Here is a 24,987-nt window from a genome sequence, read left to right on the forward strand (position 1 = left end):
CTTTCTGTCTCTATTATTTTGTATCTAAGCACCTCATATAAGTAGAATCATACAGTATTTATCTTTCTGTGACTGTTTTATTTCACTTAGCATCATATGGGTTCATCCATGTTGTAGCATATTGCAGAATTTCATTCTTTTTAAAGATTGAATAATATTCCATGGTATGTAGATACCACATTTTGCTTATATATTCATCTGTTGATGGACACTTGGGTTGCTCCCACATTTTAGGCATGTGAATAATGCTATTATGAACGTGTGTACAAATATAAATGTCTCTTCAATAACCAGACTTCAATTTTTTTAGTTATACACTTAGATTGGAATTACTAGATTATGTGGTAATCCTGTTTTTAATTTTTTGAGGAACTGCTCTGCTGTGTTCCACAGCAACTGTACTTTTTTACATACTTAGCAACAGTGCACAAGGATCTCAATCCTTCCACATCCTTGCCAACAATTGTTTTCTGGTATTTTTTTTTTTTTTTAAATAGGAGCGAGCCTTATGGGTTTGAGGTAGTATCTCATTTTAATTTTGATTTGCATTTCCCTAATGATTAGTGATGTTGAACATCTTTTCATGTGCTCATTGGTCATTGAATATTTTCTTTGGAGAAATTTCTATTTAAGTCCTTTGCTCATTTTTAGTCTGGTGGTTTATTTTTTTTTTATTGTTGAGTTTTAAGAGTTCTCTCTATACTCTGGATGTATTAATCCCTTGTCAGATAAATGATATGCAAATATTTTCTCCCATCCTGTGGGTTGCATTTTCACTCTGTTGATAGTGTCTTTTGATGCACAAAATTTTTAAATCTTCATTAAGTCCAGTTTATTTATTCTTTATTTTGTTACCTGTGCTTTTGGTGTCATATCCAAATAATCATTACCAAATCTGATGTCAGGAAGCTTTTCCCTTATTTTCTTCTAAGAGTCTTATAGTTTTAGGTCTTACATTTAGATCTGTGGTCCATTTTGAGTTAATTTTTGTGTATGGTGTTAAATAAGGGTCCAACTTAAATCTTTTGCATGTGAACATCCAGTTTTCCCAGCACCATTTGTTAAAAAGACCATCCTTGCCCCATTGAATGGGCTTGGCATCTCTGTCAAAAAAGTTTTGAACAAATATACAAGGATATATTTCTGGTCTTTATTCTATTCCATTAGTCTGTATGTTTGTCTTTATACCAGTACCACAACACACTATGTTGATTACTGTTGCTTTGTAATAAGTTTTGAAATCAAGAGGTATGAATCCTCCAATTTTGTCCTTTTTCAAGATTATTTTGGCTCTTCAGGATCACATGAAATTCCATATGAATTTCAGGATGGGTTTTTCTATTTAGGCAAAAAATGTCATTGAGACTGATAGGGATCACGTTGAATCTGTAGATCACTTTGAATAGTCGTGACATTTTAACAAAATTAATTCTTTCAATCCATGAATGTGGGACGTGCTTTCATTTTTCGTGTTGTGTTTAATTTCTTTTAGCAATGTTTTGTAGTTTTCATTGTACAAATCTTTTGCCTCCTTAAGTTACTTCATAAGTATATTTTCTTTTTTGATGCTATTGTGTTTGAATTGTTTTTGAAATTTTCTTTTCAGATTGTTATTGTATAGAAATGAAACTAATTTCTGTGTGTTAATTTTGTATTCTGCAATTATGATTAATTCACGTATTCTAATTATTTTGTGTATGTGGAATCTTTAGAGTTTTCTACATATAAGATCATGTCATCTGCAAACAGAGAAAATTTTACTTCTTTCTTTCCAATTTGGATGCCTTTTATTTCTTTTTTTCCCTAATTGCTGTCTAGAACTTCCAGTACTGTGTTAAATGGAAGTGGTGAAAGTAGACATCCTTGCCTTGTTCTTGATCTTAGAGGAAAAGCTTTTAGTCTTTCACTTTTAGTCTTTTGAGTATGCTGTTCACTGTAGCTATTTCATCTAAAGCTTTTGTTATGTTGTGGTATTTTTTTTTCTATTCCTAGTTCTTGAGTGCTTTTAGGAAAGAGTGTTGAATTTTGTCAGATGCTTTTTCTGCATCAATTGAGATGACCATTTATTTATTTTTCCCTTCATTCTGTTAATGTGGTATATTACATTGATCAATGTCCATTTGTTGTATCATCCTAACATTCCAGGAATAAACCCTACCTAGTCGTGATGTGTAACCCTTTTAGTATGCTGCTAAATTCAATTTGCTAATATTTTTTTTGAGGAGTTTTGCATCGGTATTCATAAGGGATGGTAGTTTGTAGTTTTCTTGTGTCTTTGTCTGGCTTTGGTATTAAGGTAATGCTGACCTTATAGAATGAGTTGGGAAATATTCTCTCCTCTTTGGTTTTTGGAACAGTTTGAAAAGGATTGCTTCAGTTCTTTAAATATTTGGTAGAATTCACCCATGAAGCCATCTGGTCTAGGGCTTTTTTTATGGTCAGGAGATGTTTGTTCATTGATTCAATTTTCTTAATAGTGATAAGTCTATTCAAATTGTTTATTTCTTCATAATTCAGTCTGGGTAGGTTTTGGGCTTCTAGGAATTTGTCCATTTCATCTAGGCTATCAAATTTGCTGGTGTAAAATTGTTCCTAGTACTCTTTAGTCATCATTTTGCTTCTGTAGAATCAGTAGTAATATCCTCACTTTCATCTTTGATTTTAGTAATTTGTATCTTCTCTCTTTTCCTCTTAGTTCATCCAGGTAAAGTTTTGTTGATTTTGTGATCTCTTCCAAAAAACAAATTTTGGTTTCATTGATTTTCTCTATTGTTTTTCTGTTTTGTGTTTCATTTATATCTGAGCTAATCTTTTATTATCTCCTTCCTCTGCTAGCTTTAGAATTAGTTTGTTCTTTTTCTAGTTCCTTAAGTTGTAAAGTTGTTTATTTGAGATTTTCCTTGTTTGTAACATTTACAGCTATTTGTTTACCCTTTAGCATCACTTTGGCCACATCCCATAAGTTTTGGTATGTCATGTTTTTGTTTTATTCATCTCTTTAAGTGTTTTCCAGTTTCCCTTGTGATTTTTTCTTTGATCCATTGACTGTTTAATCTTTAGTGTTTAATATAGTTACTTATATGGATTGATTTTCAAATGTTGAATCTCATATTTTATTCCTAGAATAAACCCCATTTGGTGATGATTTATTATCCTGCTTCTATATTGCTAAATCCTGTTTGCTCATCTTTTTAAAGGATTTTGTGTCCTTTTTCATATGAGATGTTTGTCTGTGGTTTTTCTTTTCTTGATGTCTTTGTCTTTTGTCATTAGAGTAGGTTATGACCTCATAAAATTAGTCAAGAAGTCTTTCCTCTTTCATTTTCTGGAAGAGATTGAGTAGAGTTGGTTTTTTTTTTTCTTACCTATTTGATAGAATTCACCTGCAAAATCTTCTTGGGCTGGTGATTTCATTCTTTTTTTAACTACAAAATTTCATTAATAGACATAGGACTATTCATGTTATCTATTTATTCTAGAGTGAGTTTGGGTACTTTTATGTTTGAAAGAACTGGTCCATTTCATCTAATTTGTTAGTTTTTTGGGCAAAGAGCCGTGTGTATTATTTTTCTTATGCTTTTTTTTTTTTTTTTTTTTTTTTTTTTTTGCTGTACGCGGGCCTCTCACTGTTGTGGCCTCTCCCATTGCGGAGCACAGGCTCCGGACGCGCAGGCTCAGCGGCCATGGCTCATGAGCCCAGCTGCTCCGTGGCATGTGGGATCTTCCCGGACCGGGGCACGAATCCGTGTCCCCTGCATTGGCAGGCGGACTCTCAACCACTGCGCCACCAGGGAAGCCCTCTTATGCTTTTAATGTATATGGTGTCTATATAGATGTTGCCAAAAGATTTCTGCTTCTTTTCTCACTTTTTTCCTGTGAGTATTTATAGAGTTTGATTATTATTGTTGACTCTTTCAGTGAACCAACTTTTGGTTTCATTGATTCTCTGGAAAAAGAATGTGTGTTCTGCTGCTGTTGAATGGGCTATCTTATAAATGTCAGTTAGTTCAAGTTCTTGATAGTATTGTTCAGATCTTCTTTATCCTTTCTGATTTTCTGCTTGTTTTATCAGTTACTGATAAAGCAGTTTTGAAGTCTCCAAGTAGAATTGTGGATTCATCTATTTCTCCTTTCAGGTTTGTCAGTTTTTGCTTCATATATTTTGAAGGTCTTTTTTTAAGTACATAAACATTTAGGACTATTATATCTTTGGGGATAACTAAGTCCTTTGTTATGAAATAATCCTTCTTTATTGCTGGTAATATTCTTTGTTTTGAAGTCTACGTTGCCTCACATTGCTATAACAACTCCAGCTCTCTTTGATTAATGTTTGCCTCGTGTATCCTTTTTCATTCTTTTACCTTTAACTTATCTTTGTCTTTATACTTAAAGTGGTTTTCTTGGACACAACATATGGTTAGGTTTTGCTTTTTTAAAATCCAATCTGAAAATTCTGTGTTTAAATCAGTATGATTAGACTGTTTGCACCTAATATGATTTATTTATATAGTTGGATTGATTGAAATCTACTATCTTTTCAGTCTCTTCCTATTTCTTTTTTTTGACGAAAGTTCATAATGCAATTGACAAGGAAATTTAGTTATTTCTGAGATATACATTTTAAAGTAATAACTAGAATTATGACTTATAACATTATACCAGAACATATAAGATTTTTAGGAATTTCATACTTTTTTATGATTACATTTAGTGTCTACTCTTTGCTTAGTATTTAATTTTTTTCTTTTTTAGTTGATAACCTAAGGTTTACAAAATATATCTTTATGTGTAATGAGTCTACTTGCAAATAATACATGCTTCATATGTAGTATAAGGACCTCACCACAGTATATTCCCAGTTTTTCCTTCCCACACTTTTTGCTAATGTTGTTATAATTCTTCTATTAGAAAAAGCACTATACACTACTCCTATTATAGACCAGAGCTTGGCAAACATTTTCTGTGAAGGACCAGGTAACAATAAATATTTTTGATTTTTATGTACCACGTTGTTTTTGTAACTACTCAGTTCTGCCACAAGATTTGGTTCATGGGCAATGTGTTGCTGACCACAGCTTCAAACATTTGGTCATCTTATAAAGCAATTAAAAGTAAAAGACAAAAAAAGAGTGTTTATTTCACCTTCATTACATAAATAAACACAAGAGTGTTTATTTCACCTTTATTACATTTCCAGTGTTCCTCATTTTTTAGAGTAAATCCAAGTGGATGTTTGGTATCACATTCATTCTCCCTCAAAAATTTCCTTTACCATTTCTTGTAATACTAATCTGCTTGCAATGAAGTTTTTTACATCTTGTTTGTATCTTTTATCTGAATGATACTTCATCTGCTACAGAATTCTCAATGGGCAGATTTGGGGGTATTTTATTTGTTTTCTTTTGGAACTTTAAAAATATTATGCCATTGTCTTCTGTCTTTCATGGTTTCTGATGAGAAGTATGCTGTAATTTTTAAACATCTTTTTATATCTTAATTTTTCTGTATGTATCTGTCTTTTTTCTCTGACTTTCTATGCAATGTTTTTTCTTGGTTTTTGACTTTTAGCAGTTTTAATATATCTTTAGTTGTTGTTTTTTGGTATTTAGCCTTCTCTGTGTTCTCTGAGCTTCTTGAATTTCTTGCTTTTTGTCATTAACTTTGCAAAATTCTTAGCTGTTATTTCTCTATATATACCTTTTACTTCTGAGCTTTCAATTACATGTATGTTAGAACTTTGATATTTATCCCAGAGGTATTGGATGCATTGTTTATTGTTTTTTGCCCCCAGTCGTTTTTTCTAATTACATTTCTGTTATGATAATTTCTTGTGACATGCTTAATTACCTGACTCTTTCCTCAGCTCTGCTGTGTCTGTTCATGAGTCTGTTGAAGGCATTCTTCATCTCTTTTAATATTTTTATAATTTCCAGCATTTCTATTTGATTCTTTTAGTTTTCATCTCTCTGCTAATATTTTCCACCTGACCTTACATGTTGACTATCTTTCCCATTAGATCTTTTAACATTTAATCATAATAGTAATTTAAAATTCCTTGTTTAGTGATTTCAACATCTATTTCAGATCTGAGTCTGGCTCTATTGATTGTTTTGAATGTGCATTAATTTTCTTGCTTTTTTACGTCTTATAATTTTTCTTGAAACTGTCATCCTGCATAATTGTGTGTATGCCTGGAAATGGGCTTGCTTTCTTTCTATTAAATCTTTAGTTTGAAAGAATGTTTGAGATGTTTGAAAGAAGCACTAAGTTCCCTATATGTAAAAGAAGCTATCACAAGCTCTGTTGAGGTAACAAATTTACATACTGTTTTACTGTCTTCTTGTTATTAAATGTTTTTTTAAATCACTTTTTGGGGGAGGTCTTACTCTTCATAGTTCATTCTCTCATGTATACTTTTTAAAACAGTCTTTTAGGTTATGAACTGAATTTATTCCCATTTTACAAATGTGAAAACTTAAGTAGACAAACTTACCTGAAGCTAAACATCTATCAAATGGCAGAATTGGGACTGGATTCTCCAGGTCTATCTGATTTCCTACCTGTGTTTTTAACTATTACCCTGTTTAGAAGCATTTTGCTTAACAAAAATATTTTTGGGTATCAGTTATATTGAGGATCCAGTGGTAAGTGCTGCGGAGGGAGGATGTGATCATTATGAAGTGGTCTGCATTTAATATGCTAATATTCTAAGAATGGACTTTAAAGAGTATCCCTTTTCCCTTAGCAATTGGAGTGGTAGAAATACACAGTAAAAGATTTTATTTATAAATGATACTTGGTTTACATATTTTAGAGAAACCTTTTGGGTTACTGTGAAGGATTCATTAACATTTAAATAGGCCAGTTCTCCTCAGGAGTAGGACCATCATTGGCTTGGTTCCCAGGCCATTACTTATTCAAAGCTCATGAGTGACACAGCCCAGAAGACACCGTACAAAGATAAATTGGATTGTAGAGCACAATATGGGGGTATAATTCAACATGTGGAAGTGATAATTGACTGAAACACAGTAAGAGGATAAGGAAGAACAGAGAACATTCTCCCCAAGCCTTAGAGTATACCTTCAGCAAGGATAGGGAGGAAGAAAAAAATCATTGGAGAAGAACAAGTTGATAAGGTGTTTAGAGAATCAGAATACTGGCAATGCTGTACAATAGAATTTTCTGTGATAATGAAAATATTCTATATCTGTGCTTGTAGATATAGAAAATATTCTATATCTGTGCTGTACAGTAGAAAATATTAACCACCTTAAATTCCCTTTCAAGCTAGAGGACTTCCCAAGCATTGTCCACCCGGGATTTAATCCACTGATTTTGAGGGCTGGTTTACTTCTCCTAATTATGCTTAGGGCAGACTGACTTCCTTTCTCAGTTACTTCTCTGACTTCACATTTTCACTTTATTTTAGACAGGTAATTCTTTACTCTCTTCAGCTCTTTGGCTTTTGGAAGTTTTTTGTTCCCATATCTTATTTAATAATTTGTTTTTGTTGGGAATGTTGGTCTAAGTAACCTAATCTATTAGAAACAGGAATCTTGTTTTTAATTTCATCAAAGCATGCTGTGTTCATAATTTTCCTGAGCTCTATGGCATAATATTTCTTTTGTATGTTTCTCCTTTATAATGTTTTCCCATGTTCTTTTTCACCATTTTTTTTGCAGGATTTTTTCATAGGTCCCATGTTGAGAAAATCTTTATTGTCACTTTTCATTGGTGATGTCCTTCTTATAAGCTGGAGAAGTAGGCAGCTTGAATGTTTGATCAGTTGTCTTCCGACACTTTTCTCATCAACATTGTTTTTCCATATGACTGCTTTCTTAGGTAGCCAGAATCTCCCCTGAAGCCCCATATATTATAGATTCTTTTTTCTATCTCTTTGTGTTCTTATTGCTATTTTTATTTTCAGATTGTATAGGGGACAGCTATCTTTTTTTTTTTCTGTTAACCTAGAAGTTCTGTTTTGTCTTTAGATGGGACTGCTGTTTATACATGACATAGTTAACACAAATTTAAGTCTTAAAATTTAGTTCTATGCCAGTTTCTAACCTTGCCTTTTCTGTATTTCCACGTGCTTGTCTTTTGATAACATTGCATTTTCCTCCTTGTCTGAAAGAGTCTGTTAAATGATTTAGAAATTAGTACAATACTTTTAGTGGCCTCTTGCTTCTTTATATATGTAATGAGGCTTTGGATTAGTTGATTTCAAAGATTTCCCTCTCCAGTTAGTAATTTCTTTGCAGGCTTATTGTTTCTAAAACTTTCTTTTTGTAGTTTATCAGTTCAAAAGTAAGTAGGTACTACAGGGATAAACTGTAATTTAAAAAATTTCTTGAATCTTCTGTTAAGTGATATTGATCCACACAGAAATCTGCACATAAATGTTTATAGCCATTTTATTTATAATTGCCAAAAATTGTAAGAAACCAAGATGTCTTCAATAGGTAAGTGGACAAACTGTGGCACACTGATACAATGGAACATTATTCAGCAATAAAAAGAATGAGTTGTCAAGTCTTAAAAAGACATGAAACTTAAATGCATATTTCAGAGTATAAGAAATGTCTGAAAATGTTACTTTATGATTCCACCTACATAACGTTCTGGAAAAGGCAAAGTATATAGAGATAGTAAAAGGATCAGTTATTTTCTGGGGGATTGAGGAAGGACATGGAGGAGGGATTAATAAGTGGAGTACAAAGGGTTTTGAGGGCTGTAAAACTATTCTGTGTGTTACTGTAATAGTCAGTTCATGACACTATACATTTGTCAAAAGCCATAGAACTGTACAATACAAAGAGGGAACCCTAATGTAAACTCTGGGCTTTAGTTAATGATATACCTACATTGGTTCATCAGTTGTAACAAGTTTACTATACTAATGTAAGATGTTAATACTAACGGAAACTGTGTGGCATGGGGGGATGTGAGTAGCAGAGTGAGTAGCAGAGGAGAAGATAGAAACTACTTTCTGTATAATTTTTCTGTAAATATAAAACTTATTCTAGAAAGTAAAATCTACTAATTAATTAGAAGATACCGATGCCTGATAAAAAGTTTAAAGTATTGAGTATACAAAGTAATCAAATAAACTTAAGTGGTATCTAAGTAAAGTAACAAAACAACATTATTTGAGAATATGTTTCTTTTTATTGTTAACAATTTGGTCCTTATTCTGCCGTATTTTTTTTTAACAATACCTGTATTTTTTATTACCAATACCTTTATTTTTTTACCAATACCTCATTTCTGTTCCTGTGTTTATTTTTCTTTTCTTTTTGGTTGTTTCTATTAGGTGTACTAGCCCTATCTTGGTACCCACCTGACTCAAATGATGAGAATGGAGAACCTACTGATAACTTGGTACCAACTATTTTGGATAAAGCTCATAAATATAATCTGAAGGTATTTAATTTAATTTATTTTATTGAGATGTAATTGGCATATAACATTAGATTAGTTTGTGTTCAACATAATGATTTGATATATGTATATATTGTGAAATGATTATCACAGTTAGTCTAGTTAACTTCCATCACCACATGTAGTTACAATTTTTTTTTCCTATGATGAGAATTTTTAAGTTCTGTTCTTTTAGCATCTTTTAAATATACGATACAGTATTATTAACTGTAGTTATCAAGGTGTACTTTACATCCTGGAGGCTTACTTATTTTATAACTGGAAGTTTGTGCCTTTTAACTATCTTCACCCACTTCACCCACCCCCTGTCTCAGGCAACTACAGATCTGTTCTCTGTATCTATGAATTGGTTGTTTATGTTTTCTTTTTGTGGGGTTTTTTGGTGTTGCTTTGTTTTGTTTTTGATTCCATATATAAGTGAGATCATATGGTATTTGTCTTTTTGCTTCCTTTGGATAAGTACCCAGAGGGGGAATTGCAGGAAAATATAATACTATTTTAAATTATTTTAAGAAACTCCATACTGTTTTCATAGTGGCTGCATCAATTTATGTTCACAAGGGTTTCCTTTTCTCCACATGCTAACACTTCTTATTTCTTGTGTTTCTGTTAATAGCCATTCAAACAGGTATGAGGTAATATCTCATTGTGGTTTTGATTGGCATTTCCCTGATGATTAGTGATGTTGAGCACCTTTTCAAGTACCTGTTGGCCATCTGTACGTGTTCCTAGGAAAAATGTCTATCCAGAACTTATGCCCATTTTTCAATCAGATTTTTTTTTGCTAATGTGTTGTAGGAGTCCTTTATATATTTTGCATATTAACCCCTTGTCAGATACATGATTTGCAGATATTTTCTCCCATCTATTATGTTACCTTTTCATTTGTTAGTGGTTTCATGTGCTGTATAGAAGCATTTTTGATGTAGTGCCACTTGTTTATTTTTGCTTTTGTTGTTTTGGTTTTGGTGTCAAATCCAAAACATCATTACCAACACTAATTTCAAGGAGCTTACTACCTTTATTTTCTTCTAAGAGTTTTATGGTTTCAGGTCTTATGCTTAAGAATTTAATCCATTTTTAGGTAGTTTTTGTGTATGGTGTAAGATGGTGGTTCAGTTTCATTCTTTTGCATGTGGCTGCTCAGTTTTTCCAACACCATTTATTGAAAAGACTGTCCTTTCCCCATTGTATATTCTTAGCTCCTTTGTTATTAATTGACCAGAGGTGCCTGGGCTTATTTCTGGGCTCTCTATTCTGTTCCAGTGATCTATGTGTCTGTTTTTATGTTCTGATTAGTGTAGCTTTGTAATATAGTTTGAAATCAGGGAGTGTGATGCCTCCAGCATTGTTCTTTTTTCTCAGTATTGCTTTGGCTTTAGGGTCTTTTGTGGTTCCATACTAATTTTAGGATTGTATGTTTTATTTCTGTGAAAAATGCCTTTGGGATTGCATTGAATCTATGGATTGCTTTTGATAGTATGGACATTTTAACAAAATTAATTCTTCCAATCCATGAGTGTGGGCTATCTTAACATTTATTTCTGTTTCTTTAATGTCGTTTATTAACATCTTATGATTTTCAGTGTACAGATCTTCCATGTTCTTGGTTAAGCTTATTTCTAGGTATCTTATTCTTTTTGATGCAGTTGTACAATAAATAGGATTGTTTCCTTAATTTATCTTTCTGAGTTCATAATTAGTGAATACAAATGCAAGTGATTTGTGTATATTGATTTTGTATCCTGCAAGCTTATTGAATTTGTTTATTTTAACAGTTTTTTGATAAAATCTTTAGAGTTTTCTATGTCACACAGTGTCATCTGCAAATAGAGACAGTTTTACTCCTCCTTTTCTGAATTGGATGCCTTTCATTTGTTATTGTTGTTGCATTATTGCTCTGGCTAGGAGTTCCAATGCTTTATTGAATAAAAGTGGTGAGAGTGGGTATCCTTGAGTTGTTGCTGATCATGGAGGAAAAACAGTCGACTCTTCTCCCTTGAGTATGATTTTAGCTGGAGGCTTGTGATATATCGCCATTATTTTGTTGAAGTACTTTTTCTCTATACTCACTTTGTTGAGAGTTTGTATCATGAATGGGTGTTAAATTTTGTTGAATGCTTTTTTCTGCTTTGTTGAGATGATCACATGACTTTTTATCCTTTATTTTGTGAATGGTGTGTATCACATTGATTGATTTGAGGGTGTTAAACCATCCTTGCACCCCTGGAATAAATTCCACTTGATCAGAGCATATGATACTTTTGTTGTATTGTTGAATTCAGCTTATTAATATTTTGTTGAGGAGTTTTGCATTTCTGTTCATCATGAATATTGGCCTGTAATTTTCTTTACTGTGGTGTCTTGACTGGTTTTGGTGTCAGGGTAATGCTTGTCCCATAAAATGAGTTTGGACGTGTTCCCTTCTTTTCTAATTTTTGGAAGAATTTGAGAAGATTCGTATTAATTCTTCTTTGAATATTTGGTAGAACTCACCAGTGAAGCGGTCTGATTCTGGATTTGTTTGTTGGAGGTTTTTGATTACTGATTATCTCCCTTCTAGTAATCAGTCTGCTCAGATTTTGTTTCTTCATGATTCAGCCTTGGAAGGTGGTATGTTTCTAAGAATATATCCATTTGCGTTGTCAGTGGAGTATTAAAGTCCCTTATTATTATTGTATGGCTGTTTTACCCTTTAGGTCTCTTAATATTTGCTTTTATATTTGGATGCTCCTATGTTGGGTGCATAAATATTTACAAATGTCATATCCTCTTATTGTATTGATCCCTTTATCATTATGTAATGACCTACTTTGTTCTTTGTCTCGTATTACAGTGTGTTTTATGTTCTTCTTTGTTTTATGTAAGTATTGCCACCCCAGCTTTCTTTTGGTTTCCAAGAGCATGGGATATATTTTTCCATCCCTTCGTTTTCAGACTGCATGTGTTTGTACATCTTGTGGGTAAGATATAGATGACTTTTAAAAAATCTGTTTAGCTATTCTCTGGGTTTTTTGCTTGCTTGTTTGTTTGTTTTCCCAGAATTTGTCCATGTACACTTAATTATTGATAGGTATGGAGTTATTGCCATTTTGTTTATTGTTTTATAGCCGTTTTGTAATTTCTTTTTTCCTCTCTACTTCTCTTGATCTCCTACTTTGTGATTTGATGATTTTCTGTAGTGGCAGTCTTAGATTCCATTCTCTTTATCTTTTGTATATTTAATCTAGGTTTTTGCTCTGTAGTTACCATAATGCTGACATAAAACAATTTATATTTATAATAGTCTGTTTTAAGTCAATAACAAATTTGGTAACAGTCTAAAGCTCTACATTTTTACTTACCCCCATTTTATATTTTTGAAGTCACCATTTACATCATCTTATCTTGCATATTCACTATCAAATTATTGCAGTTATAGTTATTTTTACTGTTTGTCTTTTAACCTTCATACTAGTGTTTCTATAAGTGATTAATTTATCACGTTTACAACATTAGGTTTTTCTAAATTTTACTGTATGTTAATTTTTACCAGTGAGATTTATATATTTGTATTTTTTTCCTGTTACTGTCTAGCACCCTTTTGTTTCAGCTTAAAAAGTCCCTTTAACATTTCTTATAGGACTGGGCTATTGGTCATTACTCTATGTTTTATTTTTCCGGAAAACTCTTTATATCTCCTTCAATTCTGAAGGATAACTTTACCATGTAGAGTATTCTTGGTTGGCAGTTTAATTTTTTCAGAGCTTTAAATATATCATGCCACATCCTTCTACAATTTTTCTGCTGGAAAATATGCTAATTGTCTTTTGGGGATTCCCTTGTGTATAAGAAGTTGTTTTTCTCTTGCTTCTTCATACAGTCTGTCCTTGCTTTTAACTTTTGATGATTTATTTATATTATATATATAAATAAATCTGGATGCTGTTTCCTTCCCCTAATTAGGGAAGTGTTCAGCCACTATTTCTTCACATAAATTTTCTGCCCTTTTTCTCTCCTCATTCCGGGAACCTGGTGCGAATAATGGTCCTCTTGATGTTTTCCCATAAATTCCATAAACTATCTTTGCTCTTTTTTATTCCTTTTTCTTTTTGCTGCTCTAGTTGGAGGAGTTAAACTGTCCTGTCTTTGAGTTCACTGATCTTTTGTTTTGCTCTTAATCTGCTTTTGAACCCTCATATTTGTCAGTACAGTTGTTGTATTCTTCAACTTCATCATTTCTGTAGAGTACTTTCCTTTATTTTCTGTTTCTTAAAATTCTCACTTCTTTCATGTTTTGTTCTGACATTGGTGAGCATATTTATTACTTATTTTGAATTTTTTGTCATGTAAATCATGTATCTCTTTTTCATTAAGTATTTTCCTGAAGTTTTTATCTTGTCCTTTTATTCGGAACATATTCCTTTGTTTTTTCAGTTTCCCTGACATTTTGTGTTGGTTCTATGTATTAGATGAAACAACCTCTTCTCCCAGTCTTGAAGGCGTTGCCTCATGTAGGAGATGAACCTTAACGTTTAACCCTGTCCTATTTCTTGGCTGTCTCTCATATCCTTGTGATTGTCCAAACCACCTACTTGGTTCTTAGTGGCTCCCAGCCGTTGAGGGTTTCCCAAGACCTGCCAGTGTCCTAAAAGGGAGGATCTCAGTCAGCACCTAAATTCAGGCTGATTGGAAGCCAGACTTTGGGCAGCAACTTTTAAGTTATACATATATACCTCTTTCCATGGAAGCCTGGGAGATGGATATTTCATTCTGCTTCCTCTGTACTGAGCCCTGCATGATAGTTAAGAACCGTTTCTTCCTTTATGCCATCCCATTAGACCCATGAATACAATACCCACCAGCCACCAGAGCCAGGCTATCAAGGGTTATTTCTTGTGGGCAGAAACCACAAAAGCTGGTGCACCAAATGTGGGCAGAAGCTCCATTCTCAAAGATTACCACGACCTGGGGCTGGGTGGAGGGTGTTTGCAAAGTAGGTGCCCACTTCTTTCCCTGGTCTCTGCACAAGATTGCAGTTGGCCCCTAGATGTGTGTTTAATTTGATGTCTTCCCCTCAGACCAAAGCTATGAAAATAGGATTTTAGTCCTCTTTTACAGAAAGATTAGGTGCCTGTCTATTGCCTCTCTGCTTTGTCCTGTGGGTTGTTGCTGGTTACGAACTCTTTCTCTTTGTTTCAGTCCTATGGAACTCATAAATGTCCACCACTCTGGCCACCAGAGCCAGGTGATCGAGGTAGTGCCCCCTTACTTAGCAGCAGCTGCAAAAACCAGGCCATCAGATGCATATACAAGCTTCTTTCTGGAAGATAAGGTGACCTGGAGTGAGATGGGGGAGGCTCCTTGGTCTTTGGAGAGTATTCAGTAAGCTTCTAGGTATGCCTTAAATTAGGTGCCTGCCACTTAAGCCGAAGCTGTAAGATAGGCATATAAGTCTCTTTTACAGAAAGACTAGGCATTTTAATTGGCTGCCTTTGTGCTGGGCCCTGGGGTGTAGGCATAGCGAATCCTCATGAGCCTTTTAAGTATGTTTCTCAGTTCACTATAGCCTTGTGTGTCTCATGGACAACAGCCCTGTTAACTTTCAAATATAAATGTTTTGGGTGCTTGTCTCTCAGGTGCAGGTCTTAAAAGTTGGGGTGCCAGATGTAGATTTCACATCCTGTGCTCCTCAGGAAGAAGCTCAGAGTTGTGGGTTCCCTCCTGATTATGGGTCTACATGCCAGGAGTGGAGTTTATGGTTAGATTGTGTCTCAGCCTCTCCTACCCATTTCAACATCAGTCTTTTTTTGTTTACCCAGTATGTAGGAGTTTATTTCAGAGAAAATTGTTCCTTATATAGTTGTAGATTTGGTGTGTCCCTGGGAGGAGGTAAGTTAAGGCTCCCCCTACATTGCCATCTTGAACTAGAACCTCTAAAGGTATTATTGATAATAAAATAAAATACTTGTGAACTATCCTTTTGGATATGAGGATAGTAATTATAATTTTTGGAGTAGTTGTTTTAATTAAAACTTGATGTGAAAGTGACTTAGAATCTTTTTTTTTTTTTTTTTTTTTTTTTGCGGTACGCAGGCCTCTCACTGTTGTGGCCTCTCCCGTTGCAGAGCACAGGCTCCGGACGCGCAGGCTCAGCGGCCATGGCTCACGGGCCTAGCCGCTCCACGGCATGTGGGACCTTCCCAGGCCGGGCCACAAACCCGTGTCCCCTGCATCGGCAGGCAGACTGTCAACCACTGCGCCACCAGGGAAGCCCTAGAATCTTTTCTAATAATACATTTTTTCATAAAAAATTTCTGAGTTCTAAACCTCATCTAGATCATAGCTTATTATTAAAGTTTCCTTACTATTATTCTGTATATGTTTTATATTCATATACTTACTGTTTATTTTAGCAGGAAAGAAAGAAAATCGCAGTGTTTTTATGAAGATAATACAGTAATTAGTGAGATTAACATGTCTAAGTATCTTGGATGTCAAAGATTTACTAAAAACAAGTTTTGTTAACCATATGAATTTAAATATTTCTAAAGTAGTTAGAAGACAAATTGCTGCTTAAAAATTTGTCAAAATCTGTATTTCATTTAAACCTTGTATAACCCATACACACACAAACACATACACGCCCAGGTACATAAAAAATGCAGGCGAAAGTCTGAAGACAGTTGTAAGACCAAGTATATTCTACCCAGATAGTAAGGCATGTTACAAATGTGGGGAAATTTCTCAAAGTATAAACTTCTATTTATTTCTTTCAGAAATTAATGAATCATGGAAACAAATAGAAGTAATGATGAAAAGGATTTTGAATAGCACCGCAAAGGAAATTTTATAATGAATAGCAAGAGAATAAGAATCATTTTTAAAATCCAAGGATACTTTTCAAAAATTGGTTACGTGATAGTTAGCAACATTAATCTTAATAAATTCACAAAAAATATAACCATATGGTCTGCATTCTCTGACCATATTCAGTATAACTGAACATTAAAAATAAGGCCAAAATAAACATTTAAAAAGTAAAAAATTGTCTAAAATTTTAATTATAACATTATAACTAAAAATAACACTTCTTTTAAGATCAAAAGTGAAAATTTAGGATGATTAAAAATAAATAGCACTGAGATTATCAATACCAGTAGGACATGGATAATGAAATAAACTAAAATTAGAAGGAGGGATTAATAAGGATGAAGTAAGCACTTAATTAAATAAAATACAAAACCTTCAAAATCAGTAGCCTGGAAAAATTATTTTTCCACTGTGGGGAAGAAAAAAATAGACAAACCACTGGCAAGATTAAAAAAGAAAAACACAGAGAAGACATAATATCAAAAATTGAAAGGAAATAGATCTATAGGGATAGAAGAGCACTTAAGGTTTTATATCACCATATTTAAAATATATAAAAAATAGACAGCATTCTTGGAAAATACAAAAAAATTTTACTTTTTGTACAGAGAGAAGTTTAAAAAATCTAAATTGACTTACACCCTAGAAAAAATTCTGAAGTTTTATTGAGTGTATGTCTTTCTCAAAGCACCAGATCTTACCTGTCAGTTCTGTTCAACCTTTGAGAACTGGTTGATTTTTGTGATAGTGAAATACAGTGGAAAGTTTACTCATTATCTATTGCTGTATAACATATTACCCCAAAACTTGGCAGTTTAACACAACAAACATTTTATATCTCATGCAAGTTCTAAAGGTCAGGAATCTGGAAGTGTTTTAGCCTGGTGAGTCTGGTTCAGGATTTCTCAGAAGGTTATAATCAAGTTGTTGGCTGGTACTATAGTCATCAGAGGCCTAGAGGATCTACTTCTAAGTTTTCTTATGTGGTGGTTGACAGACCTCAGTTTCTTTTAACTGTTGGAATGGGACTTAGTACTTTTTTTTTTTTGATTGAAGTATGGTTGATTTACAGTGTTTCAGATATACAGGACTTAGTTTGCGGGCAGCCTGTCCACAGGACTGTCTCCTTAATACATGGCAGCTGGCTTCCCCATAATGAATGATTTGAGAAAGAGAGAGTTCAGTACAGGAGGTGCAGTGTTTTGACCTAATTTAGAAAGTGACTGTCACTTATGCCCTATTTTATTGGTTTATCTGCTGGTAAACCAACCCTGGTGCAATGTGGGAGGCAACTGCACAGGTTATGAATATCAGGAGATGGGGAGCATTGGTGGCCATCTCGGAGACTGGCTACCAGAGAAGACTTGCAACTTTATTCTATAATGATAACACAGTTCTGATTCAAACATTAAAGGATAGCACAAAAAAGAGATTCATACAGTGATCTCATTAATGAAAATATATGCAAAATTCCTGAAGAAAACTTATATATGAGAAGTGTTTATTAGCAATAATCTAAGAGGGGATTCAAGAGTACGAAATCTGAATCCAAATCTCCCACATTCACTCCTGGCTCAAGCACTTAGTAGCTGTGTATTTAACTCTTATGCCTCAGTTTCCTCATCTCTCACTGGAAAAAGTAACAAAATCTACCTTACAGAATGGTTATAAAGATTATATGAGGTAATATATGTAAAGCCCTTAGTGTCTGGCACATGGTAAACATTATGTAAGTGTTAAGTAAATAAGACTTAATTGATTATTTAAAAGAGATAAAACATGATCATCTTGATACTAAACTTCTGAGGAAATAAAAACTCATTACTAATAAAACTCTTAATAAAAATTGTTCTTTAACTTGATAAAGGGTTTCTTTTATTTTGTTTATTTTTCTATTAATTTTTATTGGAGTATAAGTTGCTTTACAATGTTGAGTTAGTTTCTGCTGTACAGTAATCAGTTATACAGATACATATATCCACTCTTTTAGATTTCCTTGCCATTTAGGTCACCACAGAGCATTGAGTAGAATTCCCTGTGCTATACAGTAGGTTCTTGTTACTTACCTATTTTATATAGAGTAGTGTATATATTTCAATCCCAATCTCCCAATTCATCCCACCCCTTTCCTTCCCCTTGGTAACCATAAGTTTGTTTTCTACATCTCTGACTTTATTTCTGCTTTGCAAATAAGTTCATCTATCCCACTTTTCTAGATTTCACATATAAGTGCTATTATACGATATTTGTCTTTCTCTTTCTGACTTACTTCACTCTGTATGACAATCTCTGGGTCCATCCATGTCTCTGCAAATGGCATTATTTCATTCCTTTTTATGGCTGAGTAATATTCCATTGTATATATACACAACATCTTCTTTATCCATTCCTCTGTTGATGGACATTTGGATTGCTTACATTTCCTGGCTATTGTAAATAATGCTGCAGTGAACATCGAGATGCATCCTCTCTAATTATGGTTTTCTCTGGGTATATGCCCAGTAGTAGGATTGCTGGGTCATATGGTAGCTCTATTTTTAGTTTTTTAAGGAATCTCCATACTGTTCTCCATGGTGGCTGTACCAATTTACATTCCCACCAACAGTGCAGGAGGGTTGCCTTGTCTCCACACCCTATCCAGCATTTATTGTTTGTAGATTTCTGATGATGGCCATTCTGACCAGTGTGAGGTGATACCTCATTGTAGTTTTGATTTACATTTCTCTAATAATTAGTGATGTTGAGCATCTTTTCATGTGTTTTTTGTTCATCTGTATGTCTTCTTTAGAGAAATGTCTATTTAGATCTTCTGCCCATTTTTTCATTGGGTTGTTTGTTTTTTTGTTACTGAGCTGCATGAGCTGTTTATATGTTTTGGAGATTAATCCCTTGTCAGTTGCTTCATTTACAAATGTTTTCTCCCATCCTGAGGGTTGTCTTTTCATTTTGTTTATAGTTTCCTTTGCTGTGCAAAAGCTTTTAAGTTTCATTAGGTCCCATTTGTTTATTTTTGTTTTTATTTTCATTACTCTAGGAGGTGGATCAAAAAAGATATTGCTGAGATGTATGTCAAAGAGTATTCTGCCTGTGTTTTCCTCTAAGAGTTTTATACTGTCCGGTCTTACATTTAGGTCTCTAATCCATTTTGAGTATATTTTTGTGTATGGTATTATGGAGTGTTGTAATTTCATTCTTTTACATGTACCTGTCCAGTTTTCCTAGCATCACTTATTGAAGAGACTGTATTTTCTTCATTGTATATTCTTGCCTCCTTTGTCATAGATTAGGTGGCCATAGGTGTGTGGGTTTATCTCTGGACTTTGTATCCTAATCCGTTGATTTGTATTTCTGTTTTTGTGCCAGTACCATACTGTTTTGGTTACTGTAGCTTTGTACTTATTCTGAAGTCAGGGAGCCTCGTCCTCCAGCTCCGCTCTTCTTTCTCAAGATTGCTTGTGTTGTCTTTTGTGTTCCCATACAAACTGTAAAATTTTTTTGTTCTAATTCTATGAAAAATGCCCTTGGTAATTTGGTAGGGATTGCATTGAATATGTAGATTGCTTTGAGTAGTGTAGTCATTTTCACAATATTGGTTCTTCCGATCCAAGAACATGGTATATCTCTCCATCTCTTTGTGTCATCTTTGATTTCTTTTATCAGCATCTTATAGTTTTCTGAGTTCAGGTCTTTTGCCTCCTTAGGTAGGTTTATTCCTAGGTATTTCATTCTTTTTGATGCAATGGTAAATGGGATTGTTTCCTTAATATCTCTTTCTGATCTTTCTTTGTTAGCATATAGGAATGCAAGAGCTTTCTATGTATTGATTTTGTATCCTGCAACTTTACCAATTTCCTTGATGAGCTCTAGTGGTTTTCTGGTAGCATCTTTAGGAATCCCAGTGTATAAGTATCATGTCATCTGCAAACATTGACAGTTTTACTTCTTCTTTTCCAATTTGGATTCCTTTTATTTTTTTTTCTTCTCTGACAGCCATGACTAGGACTTCCAATAGTATGTTGAATAAAAGTGGCGAGAGTAGACATCCTTGTCTTGTACCTGATCTTAGAGGAAATGTTTCAGATCTTCACCATTGAGTATGATGTTTGCTGTAGGTTTGTCAGATATGGCCTTTATTATGTTGAGGTAGATTCTCTCTATGCCTACTTTCTGGAGAGTTTTTATCATAAATGTGTTGAACTTTTTCAGAAGCTTTTTCTGTATCTATTGAGATGATCATATGGTTTTTAGTCTTCAGTTTGTTAATGTGCTGTATCACATTGATTGATTTGCATATACTGTATTGAAGAATCCTTGCCTCCCTGGGATAAATCCCACTTGATCAGGATGTATGATCCTTTTAACGTGTTGCTGTATTCGGTTTTCTAGTATATTGTTGAGAACATTTGTGTCTATGTTCATCAGTGATATTGGCCTGTAATTTTCTTTTTTTGTGATATCTTTGTCTGGCTTTGGTATCAGGGTGATGTTGGCCTCATAGAATGAGCTTGGAAGTGTTCCTTCCTCTGCAATTTTTTGGAAGAGTTTCATAAAGGTAGGTGTCAGCTCTTCTCTAAATGTTTGCTAGAATTCACCTGTGACGCCATCTGGTCCTGGACTTTTGTTTTGGGGGAGTTTTTTAATTCAATTTCAGTACTTGTGATTGGTCTGTTCATATTTTCTGTTTCTTCCTGGTTCAGTCTTGGAAGGTTGTACCTTTCTAGGAATTTGTCCATTTCTTCAAGGTTGTACATTTTATTGGCATATAGTTGACTTTAGTAGTCTCTTATGATCCTTTGTATTTCCGTTTTGTCCATTGTAACGTCTCCTTTTTCATTTCTAATTTTATTGATTCAAGTCCTCTCCCTTTATTTCTTGATGAGTCTGGCTAAAGGTTTATCAATTTTGTTTATCCTCTCAAAGAACCAGCTTTTAGTTTCATTGATCTTTACTATTTTCTTTGTTTCTAGTTCATTTATTTCTACTCTGATTTTTCTTTCCTTCTACTAAGTCTGGGTTTTCTTCTTTCTCTAGCTGTTTTAGGTATAACTTTAGGTTATGTGAGATTTTTCTTGTTTCTTGAGGTAAGATTGTATTGCTGTAAACTTCCCTTTTAGAACTGCTTTTGCTGCATCCCATAGTTTTTGGGTCAGCGTGTTTTTGTTCTCATTTGTGTCTAGGTATTTTTGATTTCCTCTTTGATTTCTTCAGTGACCTTTTGGTTATTTAATAACATATTGTTTAGCCTCCATGTGTATTTTATAGTGTTTTTCCTGTAATTGATTTCTAATCTCATAGGATTGTGGTCAGAAAAGATGCTTGATATGATTTCAATTTTCTTAAATTTGTTGAGGCTTGATTTGTGACCCAAGATGTGATCTATCCTGGAGAATGTTCCGTGTGCACTTGAGAAGAAAGTGTATTCTGCTGCTTTCCGATGGAATTCCCTATAAATATCAATTAAGTCTGTTTTGACTAATGTGTCCTTTAAAGCTTGTGTTACCTTATTAATTTTCTGTCTGGTTTATCTGTCCGTTGTTGTAAGTGGGGTGTTAAAGTCCCCCACTATTATTTCCCCTTTTATGGCTCTCAGCAGTTGCTTTATATATTGAGGTGCTCCTATGCTGGCTGCATATATATTTACAATTGTTATATCTTCTTCTTATACTGATCCCTTGATCATTATGTAGTGACCTTCCTTGTTTCTTGTAACAGTCTTTATTTTAAAGTCTATTTTTTCTGATTGAATATTGCCACTCCAGCTTTCTTTTGATTTCCATTTGCATGGAATATTACTTTCCATCCCCTCACTTTCAGTTTGTATGTGTCCCTAGGTCTGAAGTGGTTCTCTTATAGACAGCATATATATGGGTCTTGTTTTAGAATCCATTCAGCCAGTCTGTGTCTTTTGGTTGGAGCATTTAATCCATTTACATTTAAGGTAATTATTGATATGTATGTTCCTATTGTCATTTTATTAATTATTTTGGGTTTGTTTTGGTAGGTCTTTTTTCTTCCCTTCCTCTTTTTTTCTCTTGTGTTTCCTGCCTAGAGAAGTTCCTTTAGCATTTGTCATAAAGCTGGTTTCGTGGTGCTAAAGCCTCTTAGCTTTTGCTTGACTGTAAAGCTTTTGATTTCTCCGTCAAGTCTAAATGAGAGCCTTGCTAGGTAGAGTATTCTTAGTTGTAGGTTTTTCCCTTTTATTACTTTAAGTATATCATGCCACTCCCTTCTTGCCTGCAAAGTTTCTGCTAAAAAATCAGCTGATAACCTGTGGATTCCCTTGTATGTTTTTTGTTGTTTTTCCCTTGTTGCTTTTAATATTTTTTCTTTGTATTTAATTTTTGTTAGTTTGATTAACATGTGTCTCAGTGTGTTCCTCCTTGTGTTTATCCTATATGGGACTCTCTGCACTTCCTGGACTAGATGACTATTTCCTTTACCATGGTAGGAAAGTTTGAGACTGTTATCTCGTCAAATATTTTCACAGGCCCTTTCTCTCTCCTTTCTTCTTCTGGGACCCTTATAATTCGAATGTTGGTATGTTTAATGTAGTCCCAGAAGTCTCTGAGACTGTCTTCATTTCTTTTCATTCTTTTTTCTTTATTCTGTTCCACGGCAGTGATTTCCACCATTCTGTCTTCCAGCTCATTTATCCGTTCTTCTGCCTCAGTTATTCTGTTACTGATTCCTTCTAGAGTATATTTCATTTCAGTTATTGTATTGTTCATCTCTGTTCTTTAGTTCTTCTAGGTCTTTATTAATCATCTCTTGCATGTTCTCAATCCATGCCTCCATTCTTTTTCTGACATCTCGGATCATCTTTACTATCATTATTCTGATTCTTTTTCATTATTTCTTCATTTAGTTGTTCTTGTAGGTTTTTATCTTGCTCCTTCGTCTGCAGCAGATTCCTCTGTCATCTCATTTTGGCTAACTTATTGTGTTTGTGGTCTCCTTTATGCATGTTGCAGGATCATAGCTCCTCTTGCTTCTGATGTCTTCCCCCTGGTGTGTAAGGTGGATATTGAGTGGGGCCTCCCCTTTGCTCTGTGGTTGTCACTGCCCTGTCAGGGGCATGGTATTCTCCTTAGTTGTTGAAGTATAGGCCCGCAGATCTGTTTCTTAGCTGTGTTTCTGATCTGCAGTGAGAGGTAGGTGGGATTGAAGCACTTCCACTGGGAGAGAAGCCTCTTGAGTATTCCTCCTCTGGAGATGTTCACCTGTGAGTGTGCTCTGTTATGTCACCTTTTGCCTGTTGTGCGGGCTCACAAAGTACACTGTTGTTGGCACTGCTGTCAGTCCCATCATAACTGTGGGTATGCCAGCAAATGGCCCTGTTGACTCTCAGGTGTAGTTTTCACCAGACCACTGGTGCAGATCCACTGAGGTCAGGTCCCAGCACATGCAATAGTTGTTCACCTGGACCTGCTGTGGGAGCTATGGAGGCTGCTCAGACTCTGGCCTGGCTCAACCCTCATGTGAATGTGCCCATAAAGCCCACAGCTGCTAAAGCCAGACCTGTCTCAGTTGCAGGAGCACTTGTCTGTTTGGATGTTCCATAGGTGCTGCATTTAGGAAGCCATCAGCACAGGTGTATTCACTGTTTTGTTCCACTACCTTCTGTTTTTCAGGCAACTTCTTAATTCCATCTTCCCAAGTCTTTTTATCTTCTTGAGCAAAGAACTGTTTCAGGTGCCTTTTACAGTCTTCCAGGGAATTAAAATTTTTTCCATTAAGAGAATTTTATTATTGTAGGTTTGTAGTATAGTTTGAAGTTGGGGAGCCTGATTCCTCCTCCAGCTCCATTTTTCTTAAGATTGCTTTGGCTATTCAGGATCTTTTGTGTTTCCATACAAATTGTAAATTTTTTTGTTCTAATTCTGTGAAGAATGCCATTGGTAGTTTCATAGGGATTGCATTGAATCTGTAGATTGCTTTGGGTAGTATAGTGATTTTCACAATATTGATTCTTCCAATCCAAGAACATGGTATATTTCTCTATCTGTTTATGTCATCTTTGATTTTTTTCATCAGTGTTTTATAGTTTTCTGAGTACAAGTTTTTCTCCTCCTTAGGTAGGTTTATTCCTAGGTATTTTATTCTTTTTGTTGAGATGGTAAATGGGATCGTTTCCTTAATTTTTCTTTCTGAGTTTTCATTGTTAGTGTTATAGGAATGCCAGAGATTTCTGTGCATTAATTTTGTATCCTGCAACCCTACTTCAAACTATACTAAAAAGCTACAGTAATCAAGACAATATGGCACTGACACAAAAACAGAAATATAGATCAGTGGAACAGGATAGAAAGCCCAGAGACAAACCCACACACATATGGTCACCTAATTGACAACAGAGGAGGCAAGAACATACAATGGAGAAAAGACAGTCTCTTCAATAAGTGGTGCTGGGAAAACTGGACAGCTACATGTAAAAGAATGAAATTAGAACACTCCCTAACACCATACACAAAAATAGACTCAAAATGGATTAAAGACCTAAATGTAAGACTGGACACTATACCTAGAGGGGTAGGATAGAGAGGGTGGGAGGGAGACGCAAGAGGGAGGAGATATGGGGATATATGTATAGCTGATTCACTTTGTTATAAAACAGAAACTAACATACCATTCTAAAGCAACTATACTCCAATAAAGATGTTAAAAAAAAAAAAAAAAACCTTTAGAGGAAAA

At 34.4% G+C, this 24,987-nt stretch overlaps 1 protein-coding gene across 1 annotated transcript in view; it reads left to right on the top strand.

The window, feature by feature from the left end:
• Nucleotides 1-24,987, top strand: part of MANEA (mannosidase endo-alpha) — an 81,598-nt gene that overhangs the window by 23,880 nt on the left and 32,731 nt on the right. The window contains exon 3 of the mRNA XM_019929448.3: nt 9,317-9,426. Within this exon, the coding sequence (XP_019785007.2) occupies nt 9,317-9,426 (110 nt within the window). The remainder of the gene's footprint in view (nt 1-9,316; nt 9,427-24,987) is intronic.

This window comes from Tursiops truncatus, chromosome 12 (genome assembly GCF_011762595.2).
Source record: "Tursiops truncatus isolate mTurTru1 chromosome 12, mTurTru1.mat.Y, whole genome shotgun sequence".
NCBI lineage: Eukaryota > Metazoa > Chordata > Mammalia > Artiodactyla > Delphinidae > Tursiops > Tursiops truncatus.